Source organism: Dipodomys spectabilis, unplaced genomic scaffold (genome assembly GCF_019054845.1).
Source record: "Dipodomys spectabilis isolate Male_0828 unplaced genomic scaffold, ASM1905484v1 ptg000089l, whole genome shotgun sequence".
NCBI lineage: Eukaryota > Metazoa > Chordata > Mammalia > Rodentia > Heteromyidae > Dipodomys > Dipodomys spectabilis.
Genome location: NW_024870766.1, coordinates 1,961,833 through 1,975,356, shown reverse-complemented (window position 1 = coordinate 1,975,356; position 13,524 = coordinate 1,961,833). Strand labels below are relative to the sequence as shown.

Below are 13,524 nucleotides of genomic sequence, written 5' to 3'. Positions count from 1 at the left end.
TGCTCTACCACTTGAGCCATAGTGTCACTTCCAATTTTTGAGTGGTTAATTAGAGATAAGGGTCTCACTGGGATGTTTCTGCCTGGGCTAGATTCGAATTGGCGATCCTCAGATCTCAGCCTCCTGAGTAGCTAGAATTATAGGCATGAGCTATAATCCTTTTTTTTTTAATTGTGAAAATACTGTACAGAGGGGTTACAATTACATGGGCAAGATAGTGAGTACATTTCTTATCAAGCATTGTAGCCTCCTCCTTTGTTTACCCTTCCCAAATTACCTTTAAGTAATAGTACAGAGGGGTTTCAAGTCAGCATGTCACTTTGTAAGTGCAAAGCATCTTAATCAATGCCACCCTTTCCATCATTCTCCCCTATCTCTCCCATCCCTACTATCCCTTCAAGTTCTCTGGTTCCATCTCCACATATGTACATTGAATATTATGATTGCATTCTCTTCCTCTTCTTTTCTCCATTTGTTAGCCCTCTGGAGTCTTTCAGTAAATACTTCTTATATCAAACGAAGTTTAAAGCACTAACATAAGTGCTAGATAAATATTTACGTTAAATAGTTAAATACCGATTATCAGCCTATCTAACATATAAGGCATAAAGAACCTAAGTATCCCAAAAGTTTTCATATTCATATTTCCTATCACTTGTTACTGATCATATTCAAATTAAAGCCATAATCATTTATTTATATTAATGCTATTTTTCTTAAGATCATATCATTAAAATGAAATTTCCTTTGTTTGGAGAAATAATGCTTTTTTATTTTTAAAAGCACATTTGGCTTTTAGGCAAATATATATCAAAAACACTTTTTCATTGGATCTCACTATAATATCAGATAATTTTTCTGGAAAGAGTTGAAATGGTGTCTTTGGACAGCCTCTATAATGTAGTTTATCTACACAAACCTAACCTATTAGTTAATGTTTATAAAGATTTGAACACAATTTCAAATATATGTATGTTAATATGTGTTTTGTGGAGTTTAGTCTTTCTTTAAGACTATAATATTTAAGCAATATTAATATGAGTTTTAACATTGCATTGAACATACTCTATATTTTGTAGGGTTAAGTATAATAATATCTAAGCAGTATTTTAAAATATATTTTAAAATGTCTTCAGATATATCTATAGTGGATGAACAACAGTGTACAGGGTACTGCTTTTCATTTTAGTCTCATTTCTAAAAAGAATCTCCTATGTTTTTTTCCCCTTTGTCCTACCTGTAATTTATACCACCTAGTATATTTTATTTATCTAGTTATTTAGTTAGTTTTATTTTATGACACCCCTTACATTGTTCTACTCCAGTAGATACATTTTATATCCTTATAATGCGTCCTTAAATTATCTTGAGAACTAGTCAAGGTATAAGTGTTCTAAATAGAAAGTATTTAATATGTTTTCTAATATGAATTTTTTTTAGTAAATTGAATATTTTCTCTCTTAGGAAATTGTTTCTGGCATTTTGGCTTACTGTTGAAGCTAGCCTTTTTGCTGTTGTGCATTTGTTTTTTGGCATATTCTCAGGTTTGTACAGCCTTTTCTGTTTTTATTTTGTAGTATTTTAAAGTTCAAGTCTATTAAAGTATGTGAGAAGAGTCAGAGCCTTTTTTTGTTTCATATTTTAATGACTGTAATAAAAGTGTCACTTTAGTTGACTATTCAATGTAGTTCTACTTTAGTTACCACTGTTTTTGTTGTAAGAGCAATTTAAAGCTCTTCTTCTGGCAGTTGTTCAAGATCCATTTTACTTGACTTTGATCAATCAAACGTTTATTGAATGCCTCTTAGAAGACACTACTCTAAGTGGAGATCAAAATTCTCTTGACAGAATTTGCAGTTTGGTTTGTGCATTATTCATTTCATCAAACTTTCACCTGATTTTTCTATAACTACACAGAGAAAAATTTTGGCAGTTAGTAAAGTGAACTTAGGTACAAAGGTGTTTGTTTATGTGTCATACATTTAATTTAATGGAATTTTGGGTCATTTTCCTAGCTCTAACCTTTCATCCTTTCATTTTAATGGTTGGCATTTTCTGTTGTTTTAGCAGTATGCCAGTCTGCTTGTGCAGGTTCAGTCTATCAGGAAGACATTTTATTTGGGGAAGAATGATATTTATAACAATATTTTTACTTTGAATGCCTATAGTTTTGACACATTCTACAGTTCACTGTATCTCTATCACTTGGCTTTGTACCAGGCTGTGTCAAGTGTAAATACTTCATGTGTATTTTGTGTATATTTTACTAAGCTATTTTGGAGAGGTTTTTGTGTAGGCATTAATACTTATTTGCGTACTTATAATTATTTAAAATGTTTTCATTTATGCATGACATCAGGGTTTTTAAATAGGAGATAAATAAAACAATAAGGAAGCAGCGGACAAGTATATAAAGAAATAAGAGCAACAACTACTTGACAGTTGTTTATCAAAATTTCCAACCCCATGAGTGCTTCTGTGGGAATGAACAGAAAGCTGACCAGAGATTTAATAGAGTCAATAGATGATTTCTTCGGCTCTGGGTCAGTGTTGATCCCTGGACAAAAGAAAATCTAGTGTAGCTCTTTATCTTTTAAAAATTGAAAGCTCAAACAGAAGAGGTAAATTGTAATTAGAAATAAAACGTTAAGCTGTAAATGTCCTGTATCTATATTCATATCAATATGCATGTATGTATGTGATCCAAGATACTTAGGAGCACAACTCTCAGTAAGAATTAACAGTTTTCTGGAGCATAAATTTTGATATAATCTATTTTTACTATACTCTTTTAAATCTTGTGATTAAACAAAGATCATTCCATTTTGTTAATATAATGTTTTTGACTTAATGATTCAGCATTACCTGAAATATTTTCACTTTTTGAGCTTTAGTAATTTAGTAATTGTAGATAGATAGATAAATAGATAGATATAAAACACATATAAATACATTTTTTTATTGTGGCATTAGGTCCAATAATGGAGCTTTTCTTAATAGAATTTGTTGTGGTTCCTTAGTCTGGCAATTGATCTCTGTTTTTAAAAGACTTCATTAATGTGCAGGAATGTTACAAGACTTTTGCATCTTTATTCTCTGAATGATTGAGTAAGGTGACTAGATCAGAGGACTCTTGTAATGCTATAGAATGATTTTCCAAGTTCTAGTATTCTGAAAACTACAGTCTTAGTAGCTTTCATGTAAAGTGTGAATAAGTTTAAAAAGCTTTAAGTCACCTTTGTTTTGGTCATTAGAAAATTAATTTATTTTGCAATGAATTTCTAATATTTTATATGAATAGACTAAACATTGTGAATGATAACTTTAGAAAACTACAGTTTAAAATAGACTTGCAAAACAAATGTTGATTTATATCGTAACAGTGTTTCTGGATTTCTTTTCTCAGGGTGCATTTGAGAAGATCTTTTCTCTCTGGCCTTTGTCTAAGTGTTTTGAGCTGAATGGGAATGTGTATGAATGGTGGTTCAGATGGAGGTTGGACCGTTACGTATGTATTTACTTTGTGATATTTTGCCATTTCAAATTATACTTTTTGAGCTTTAGTAATTTAGTAACTCGTTTATCTATTTTATATAATTTTAGAATAGAGGAACACATTGATTTAGTAAGTCATTTAAAAGTCTACCCCATCTCCTTATTCTTTACAGCAGGAATAGAAAATGCATGTATATGTTCACCAGAAAGCAGATAATATAAAAATGTTTCTAAAGTGGCCTAGGAATAAACTATAATCCAGTGATCCACATATGCTTCAACAACTCAGAATAGAATTCAGAATATTGAACTTCTAAGTCCTAGATATTGGTGATGTGAAGTGTACATTAGAAAAGGAAGATACACCCATAGGGCTTCTAAGCCTTTGCAATCTAAGTCTAAAAACTCCAAGAAACAACCTATGTTGTAGAATTATACAAAAGAATAAACAGGAATGTATTGGATTGTTCCATGAAGTTAAAAATGGTTAAGATTCATTTTTTTTTTTCACTTTTGGTGGTACTAAGGTTTGAAATCTGTGCTTGCACTTGGCTAGGCATCCACAACTTAAACCATTTACAAACAAAAACCAGTTAAGATTCAGTCGGCTAGAGTTCAATTTCTAGCTCAATGGATGAGCCCTTCCAGGTCACTCCTCACCTCTACACAGCCCTCCCGACTCCCCAAAAACTTGACTGATTTTGTGTATGTGTTTGTCCATGAGTGCCAGTCCTGGGGCTTGAACTCATGGCCTGGGCACTATCCCTGAGGTATTTTTTTGTTGGTTTTGTTTTGTTTTGTTTTGTCTTGCATAAGGCTAGTTTGCATTCTGCCACTTCAGCCTTAAAACTCCAGCTTTTCGGTAGTTATTTGGAAATAAGAGTTCAGAGACTTTCCTGTCTGGGCTGGCTTTCAATCATGATTATCAGGTGTCATCCTCCTGAGTAGTTAGGATTACAGGTGTGAGCCACCAGCTGAGAAAATGTAAGGCATTTAGAAAATACTATATATTAAGTAAATACTGATTATTCTTTACCTTTTATTTTTATTATCTTTAAACAGTAGTACAGAGAATTTGCCATCAACAAAGCAATTTATGAACACAATGTATCATGATCACTCACTCCTTTCAGCATTCTCACTTATCCCTCTCAACCTACTTCTTCCCGTGTTTCTTAATTTTGTAGGCTACACATTGAATTATTGACTGCTTTCTCCTCCCCTCCCCTCCCTTTTCCTCTTCATTTGTCTACCCTTCTCCCCTTGACCTCACTCTACCCCTTCACATACTTGTTTCATGGGGTTTATTTTGTAGAATCTTGGCTTTGCTTTCTAAGGAATTTTATTATCTGAGTTCCCCCTTGAATCTACTATATTTCAGTTAATACAGTTGTATATACTTGCATCTTCTTTCTATCTTTGACTCATCTCCTTTTGCTTTCAACAAATGGTTTTTGTTTGTGTGTGTGGGGGGGGGGGGGAGGAGGGGGCTTGTTCGATGATGTTCCTGGTTTCCAATACCTATCCACTTTTCACTGTTTATTGAATTCCCAAACCATATATGAATAGAAGCTTTTTTCTAAAGCTTCATTTAGAGTAGTTTACTATGATACGCTTCCTAGTGTATATGAACTACTAAGCAGAACACCAGACTGGGCATATAAGTTGACTGTGTATAAATTTGGTTTTATGGTGGGTATCTATATCCTGGTTCACAGAGCCATGTCCTCACATAGTGGAAAGGATAGGGGAGCTATCAGGGTAACAGTACTCATTCCTTACTTTATAAAGGGTCCACCCTCATGACCTTTTCAATTCTGTGAAACCCCAACTTCAAAATTGTTACATTGGGGATTAGGTTTCAAACTTTAGGGGTTTACATGAATATTAAATCTGCATAATTCATATTGTGTGTTTACTAGGTCTATTTATATGTTCATGTCATTTTTTTAAGAAACATTATAGGGCTGGGAAGGTGGCTCAGTGGTAGAGCACTTGCCTTGCATGCGTGAGGCCCTAGGTTCGATTCCTCAGCACCACATAAGCAAAAAGAAAAAAGCTGGAAGTGGCATTGTGGCTCAAGTGGTAGAGGGCTAGCCTTGAGCTGAAGAGCTGAGGGACAGTGCCCAGGCCCAGAGTTGAGGCCCCACTACCAGACCAAAAAAAAAGGAAACATATGCTTTCTGCTCTACATTGTTTTTTTCACTCCTGCTCTACATTGTTTTTTTCACTCCTATGTATATATTCTTTTTAAAAGTGTACTTGGTATTATTGTTGATTCTATTTGACTAAAACATTGGTAGATCAGTATAAAAGATGTCTTGTTGGGTGTATTTAAATTTTTATCATGTATCATTAGGAGAAATTCTTATTTTTAAGTTGTTGGGACTGGAGTCATGTACTTAATTAGCATGCACAGTGGCACAGCATGTATTCAATATGCACAAAGCCTTGGGCTTAATCCCTACCACCAGAAAAACATAGAATAAAGTAAATAAATTGTCTTTATTACTTCCTTCTGAGACTGCTCACAGAGAACTAGTTTTATCTCATATAAATACAAGAGCCTTTGGCCTGCCTATCACTGATGGTTTCTAACAATCACTGGCTTTATTTCATTATTTGATGTTTCTCTCTAACTTTTTAAGTTCTTTATAAAAACGCCAAACCCTTAAACTTTTAACTGACTTACTTTTGGTGATATAGTCATCATTAACAAAATATTTTTGCTAATTCTTGTAAAGCAAGACAATTTTTCTCTTGTTTGTTTTTTTCAGGTAGTTTTTCATGGAATGCTGTTTGCTTTCATTTATTTGGCTTTACAGAAACGTCAAGTACTTTCTGAAGGAAAGGGCGAACCTCTTTTTTCAAGCAAAATTTCAAATATTCTGTTGTTTATTTCAGTAGTTTCTTTCTTGGTAAGTTTTGCTGAAATAATTTTCCAAAACCTTTTTTTTCATGACTGGCAATAGATTTTATTCCTATTTATGAAATTAATTCCCCATAGAGGCACAATAGCTAGGTAGTATCAGCAATTAAAGATTTTTTTAATGTAGTAGTTCTTTTTTAAAAAAATTTATTATCTTTAAGTAATTGTACAAGCAGTTGCCATTCAACAAAGCGGTTTATGAGTACAGTGCGTCTTGATCAGTGTCGCCTCTTTCAGTGTTCTCACCTACCCCTCCCAAACCATTCCTTCCCTTACTTTTCCTAATATTTTAGAATATGTATTGAATTTTTTCTCCATTTAACAAAGCAGTTCATATGTGCAACACATCCTGATCTGTGTCATCCCTCAACATTTTCATCCCCCTTCAATACATTTCTGCCTTTATTTTTCTTAATTTTGTGGTATATACAATGGATTTTTTTTTTTTTTTTTTTTGGTCATGAGGCCTGAACTTTGGGCCTGGGCGCTGTCCCTCAGCTCTTCAGCTAAGGCTAGCGCTCTACCACTTGAGCCACAGTGTCACTTCTGGCTTTTTTTTTTTCTGGTTATGTGGTGCTGAGGAATTAAACCCAGGGCCTCATGCATGCAAGGCAAGCACTCTAGCACTGAGCCACCTTCCCAGCCCTACAATGAATTCTTGAGTGCGTTCTCCCCTTTTCCTCTTTCATTATCTACCCCTTTCCCTGGCCCCATTCCCTCTTACAATCTTACATAACATAGAAGATTAATTTTAAAGTGAGTAAAGGATTAAAATCAATTATTTTTAGTAAATATCTTTAATTTTTTTGCTTTAATTTTTTCTAACAATATAAATTCTAAGGAAAATATTTATGTATATTAAATATGAAGAATAATTGAGTCAGTGAAAGAAGAATTTTTTAATCACCTTGAACACACACATATAAATATAATGAATATAATATGATGAACTGAATATTGTAAATAAAATAGGCATAAGAACTTTCCCTACTCTAAAGTTTAACTATTTTTGTGAACTGATAGATTTTGTTTGGTTTGGTTTGGTTTTGTTTTAGACTTACTCCATTTGGGCTAGCAGTTGTAAAAACAAAGCAGAGTGTAATGAGCTCCATCCGTCTGTTTCTGTGGCACAGGTAATGCTTCATTGATACAAGTCTTGCTATGTAGCCAGAGCTGTCTTTGAACTCATGTCCCTCTTGTCTCAGCTTCTTAGTGTTAAATTATACAGTGTACCACCACACCCAGGTTCTGGTAATATTTTTTTTTAATGTTGAGAAAATTTTGCTTAATTTTGGGTAAACATAGAGGTAATGTAGAAATTTTACTTATTGTTCTTTCTATACTTTACCAAAATCTTCTGTAATAACAGGTATATTAAGTCTCCAAGAGTTACCATGTTAAATGTATGGAAATGATCTAATTCAGTATTTGTGACTTACAAAATATTAATTCTTATCTCCTTTTCATTATTCGAATTTCTTTAATTACTATGTGTTAAATACTATGCTAGATATGAGGCTCAATTCTCAAGAAATTCAGAATTGTATAATGATAAGTATTAATAAACATCTAATAAAGATTTTTATTAAAAATTTAATAAACTTTTAGCAGGGCACTGATAGCCCACACCTGTAATCCTAGTTACTTAGGAGGATGAGATCTGAGGATCATGATTTGAAGCCACCCTGGTTCCCTCCATTTAACCACCAAAAAAAAAATACCCAAACGGGAAGTAGAGCTCAAGTGGTAGAGTGATAGCTTTGAACACAAAAAAGCTCAGTTATAGTGTTCAGACCCTGAGTTCAAGCTCTAGGACTGGCACAAAAAATCAGTAAATGAACTTTTGATTACAAATATTAGTCATTTCAGTGATTAGTAAATCAAGTATTGTTCCTATACTTATTGAGCCTACATTTTTCTTTTCAGAGGTAGTAATTTCATAACAACCACATTATTATGAATCACAGTATATGATGCTATAATAAAATATAATAAGGGAGAGTATATGACCCTAGTTGAAGTTGAAGGGGAAGGTGATTGGGTCTGGAATTATTTCCCTGAGAAAATTAAGCATAATAGAGAGATGAAGTTATAAACTTGGGTCTTATAGTATAAGGGAGCATGGCCCATCCAAGAAAGGCTAGTGAGACCAGAACTCAGCCCAGAGAAGTGTGTGGTAATAATTGAGGTTAGGCAGAAGCTGTGAACAGCTCAAATCAGATTTGGTAGAGTATGGTACAGGAGATTGCAGAAAAATCACAGGGTAGAGATGGTTAAGTATAGATTTCTTAGGAAAAAAACCTTTTCCTAATTTATCTTGATTATTGATCTGGGTTTTAGGGGAAGTTGTGTCTCAGTTAAAGCTTAATTGAGCCCAACCAAGAGGAGCTAGGAGAATCTCTGGAGGGGCTTCTTGTAGGGCTTCAGTTCTCTTCAGGGCAGGGAGTATTTTATTTCTTTTAATCCTATGCATACTCTGTATCACCAAGAAGATGATAGATTCTCCAGACTTGATAATGAAACTTTTAAACTTTATACTGTATTCACTCTATGCTCAAACATTTGCTTCTTGTTGTAATAGAGCATCCAGATAGTTTCAAATGCTATAAGTTTCAGCCATATTCCAACTACATTCACTGTTATTCTTAGATGTGAACAGAGGTATATTTATATATATATATATAATAATGTTATGTGTGTGTATCACAAGATTTTGTGATAATATGTAAGTATGTGAAATAGATTGATAAGTAGGTAGTAAATAGGTGGATGATAGAAAATTTTTAGTGTACTTATCTAAGGGACCTCCATTAACATTGTCAACATGTACAAGAATTCCAGTGTTTTATTGGAAGATATTTTCCAGCCTAACACATCTGATGGCTTAGACATCAGTCTTTGAAATCCTGACCTTAATTGTTTTGCCTATGAGTCTAGATAGAAACATCCAGAAGAGCTTTGCTGTAAAACAGATGATTAGTTATGAATAATGTATTCAGAGTACCTTGGATAGTACTCAGCTATACAAATTTTCATTTTTTTAATTTTTAAATTTCTCATCTGTTCTTCAGATCATATTGTTTACTAAGTATGTGACCAAACAACAAGAGTTGACTATGCTAAAGAAAGGATGTATGCATTGGGGAATGCCAGTTGACAGGAAAAGGAGGATGAATTGTTTAGGACTATTCCTAGACTTTGTGTTGCTCAGGTTAATGATTTTATGTGTGTGTTTATGTGTGTGTATATATATATATATATATATATATATATGTAAATGATAGTATTTTACATAGAGTTTATGTAATACTTTAATTATAATAAAACTATGAAAGATTTTATTCAGGCCTTATCTTTATAATGTTTTATCAGTTATGTTTATTACCTACACTAATATGGTATACTACCTATGGTAATTACCTAATATGTTTTTTAAATGACTTACGATGCATTCTAATTTAATGTTTGTATTCAAAGTTAAGCTTACTTGCATTTGTACAGATGAAGATAAACACTCAAAAGTTAAGTTTCGTCCTTTCCACAGGTCCCAAAACAAATGTAATCCAAAAGCCAGATTCTTTTCTTTTACATTTTTTATTAGCACCAATTAGTTGCACAAGGGGATTTCATTTTGACATCTCCACGTGTTCCTATAACGTATCTTTATCAGATTCAGATGAGTCTGCATGATGCTGTTGCCCATGAATACCCTTAGTTGAGTCATACCTGAGGTGTGTGGGGGGGGTAAAGGGGGTGAAATTGTCCAGGAACGAAATATATACCCTTAGCCACCATGACTTCCATTAGGCCCCTAATAGCTCATTCACCTAGGAACTCAGCAGTGGATTAATCTATTGATCCAGTTAGTACCTAATGATCCTATCACCTCTAAATCACACCACTGAGAACAGAGCCTTTAACACATGAACCTTTATGAGAGAGCACTTCATATCTACACAATAACAAGGGGCTTGAAAGAGAGTAAAGAGAGAATGACTGCCTTGCCAATCAGGCAGATACTTTACAGAAATAGCAAGATTATATCATGGGCTTTTATGAAGTTTTGCCATATAAATATGATACCAACTTTTGCTACTTAGAAAGCCTCAAAGCAGGTTTTCTCCATTGTATATTTATAAGATAAGACTTTAGCCTTCAACTGGTAGAGTGCTAGCCTTGAGCTGAAGAGCTGAGGGACAGTGCCCAAGCCCAGAGTTCAGGCCCCATGGCCAACAAAAACAAAAACAAGAAACAGAAAAAAAAAAACAAAAAAACTTTAGCCTTGCATTGTCTCAAATCTGCATTGATATTCAGAATGCAGACATTGGGTCAAGAAATCCAGTTTGGTTAAGATCTCAACAACAAAAAATCTGTAACTTAAATATACATGTCAAATTCACAATCTTTCAGAATAAACTTAGAAAGTTTAAAACCACTTAAAGCTTTATCTAAAATACTTTTAAATAAATACAGCAAAGTTTATCTTTATCATTTTTTTCTTAGATTTTAGCTTTTATTCTAATAAGGAACATCCCTGGATATGCCCGTTCAGTTTACAGTTCATTTTTTGCTTGGTTTGGAAAAATTTCATTAGAGGTTAGTACATTAATATTTTGCTTTATTATACACAGCCATGTATTTTGTATGTATGTGTGTACATATACATGTGCACACATGTGAATACATAAATCTGACATTTTTAACAGCCAAAGCTTTCATGGTATAGGCATAAGGAATTTGAGCTGTTATTATAAGTATTTTGGAATGTTTTTAAAGCCTATATTAAAATGGCTAGATGAAAATAGTTTTCTGAACATTCTTTACATTGTCTTAAGCTTTTGAGCATGATCAAGATTCTCAGATCAGAAAAGAAAAAGTATTAGGCCATGTAAAAATGAAATCTTGATCATGTCCATAATAAAACACAATATCATGAGAATTCAGATTATTGATGGTTATCAAAATAATATTCATCTTTAACATGATTGGAAATTATGAGGAAATATTAGACTTTACATTCTGTATAAATTATATACAAAAGCAGTGTGCAGTAGGTTTTGAAGTCCATTCTGCATAGTCTGAACTTTATTATTTGAAATAGAATCTTTTAAAACAATTTATGTAACTGTAATGTGCATTTCAGAGTATAAGGTTTATTGAGTTATCCTTAACATAAAGGAAATGAAGTTTCTCTTTTGAGTATTCAGTGTCCTGTTAATGTAGTTTCATTTGTGGGTGATAGTATAGTGTAGTATTGTATAGGCATAGGGGTCCTGGGAAGTAAATTCTACAGGGGGTTTTTCAGGGCTAATAGTGAGACAGAATCTAATCTTTTGGGGGAAACTTTTGCTTTCAAATATTTAAATTAGGAAAAATTCATTTATTCATGGACTCTGTATATATCTAACTTCAACTATTTCTTTTCTCCTAGCTATTTATTTGCCAATACCACATATGGCTGGCAGCGGACACCAGGGGTATCTTGGTTCTCATCCCTGGAAACCCTGTGCTCAACATCATTGTCAGCACATTCATCTTTGTTTGTGTAGCACATGAAATTTCTCAGATCACTAATGATCTTGCACATATTTTTATTCCTAAAGATAACTCATCTCTCTTGAAAAGATTAGCATGTATAGCTGCTTTTTTTTGTGGACTACTCTTCTTATCATCCATTCAAGAAGCAAGACATTAGGTTCCTCAAATCATTAAAAAAGAAAACTTAAATGTTTCAGGTTTATTACTTTATATCTGCCTAGAGGAGAAGAGCATCTGTATGGATCAATATAAACATGTATGGGAAGAAGGCCATGTCTATTGAGCATGTGTGGTTGTATATATAAGCAATGTATATATCCAACATGAAATACTAAGAATGCACCATATAGGATTGCATGTAAAGCTTTTTCTACTGGTTCTCTATTTCCATTTATAACTGATATTAAGTTAACCTATGAAAGCAGGGAAATGATTACCTTTCCAGTAAACAGTATGGATAATTTTATTAGCTTAGTGACACCACTGAGTGTTTTGATATTTACTAAATTCGTGGTAAAAGACTCTACCTAAACTCATGTGGAACTTACTATTTCAGTGAAAATATTTTTACTCAAGAATGACTTGCAGTATTGTTTTCTTACCATATGTGCAATGATGTGGAATGATATGCCTTTAATTTATATGTATTCATGTTCTGATATTCTGTGTTTCCTGATGTGATTTTCTCTTTACTGTGGTTTTCAGGTACATAAAAGCCTAAACCTTTGTACACTTAGTCTCTCACAGAGTTGTTCTGAGGCTCCATGACAGGGTTTTGTCATTGTTAGTTGTTGTCATTGCTTCTTTTTATAAAAAGGCCAAACATTTACCTGTTTGTTTTCCTTAATCTATACCAGTGTAATGTCAGTTAGTCTTTGGATCCATTTGATATGTTTTCTTCCCACTAATTAATTTTTGTATATTATTTCCAATGTTTGGAAAGTTCTTTGTAGCCATTTTGGTATTTCCTATGATCCTCTCCTATTTTTAAACAATATTTATCAATCTAAGCATATACAGTGTAATTAAGAGTCAAGTGGTGATTGAGATGAATGGCCATAGTAGAATTGTTAAGTAAACTGGTGACTTTGGGCAATAAATGTGTGCATCTTTGTTTTTGTTTTTTTTTATAAGCTAACTGTTAGAGGTATACATTTATTTATCTGTTGTACAGATTTGATTATGATTTTTAATGTTTGAAAGGTTGCACTTATTTGCTTTTATTATGTGTGAGGTGAAATATATTTTCTTTTCACAATATGTGAAAATATGGAATAATTTAAACAGCAAATAAACATTCTGTGGATGCTTATTTTTGTATTGGAAAGTGTCGATTAAACTGTGTGTGTTTCTTTAATTGAATCACTAATTGGTTCATATTTCTAATTTATTTCCCTAACTTAAACTTACTTGCTTTATTAATCTGCTAACAAAATGATGGAAGATAGAAATAGATTATAAAGTTATTATTGAATGAGGAATGATTTAGTTATCAGTGCTTCTAATGTCAATGTACCTTCCACCCAAGAAGTTGTAAACATTATGGTTTGTTCACACTTTTA

General features: G+C 33.0%; 1 protein-coding gene across 1 annotated transcript in view; it reads left to right on the top strand.

Moving 5' to 3' along the window:
• Casd1 (CAS1 domain containing 1) overlaps positions 1–13,274 on the top strand; it is a 42,694-nt gene extending 29,420 nt beyond the window's left edge. Inside the window, exons 13-18 of the mRNA XM_042684688.1 lie at positions 1,465–1,544; positions 3,407–3,508; positions 6,273–6,413; positions 7,480–7,557; positions 10,928–11,020; positions 11,856–13,274. Of these exons, the coding sequence (XP_042540622.1) occupies positions 1,465–1,544; positions 3,407–3,508; positions 6,273–6,413; positions 7,480–7,557; positions 10,928–11,020; positions 11,856–12,119 (758 nt within the window). The 3' untranslated portion in view covers positions 12,120–13,274. The remainder of the gene's footprint in view (positions 1–1,464; positions 1,545–3,406; positions 3,509–6,272; positions 6,414–7,479; positions 7,558–10,927; positions 11,021–11,855) is intronic.
• The last annotated feature ends 250 nt before the right edge of the window (positions 13,275–13,524 follow it).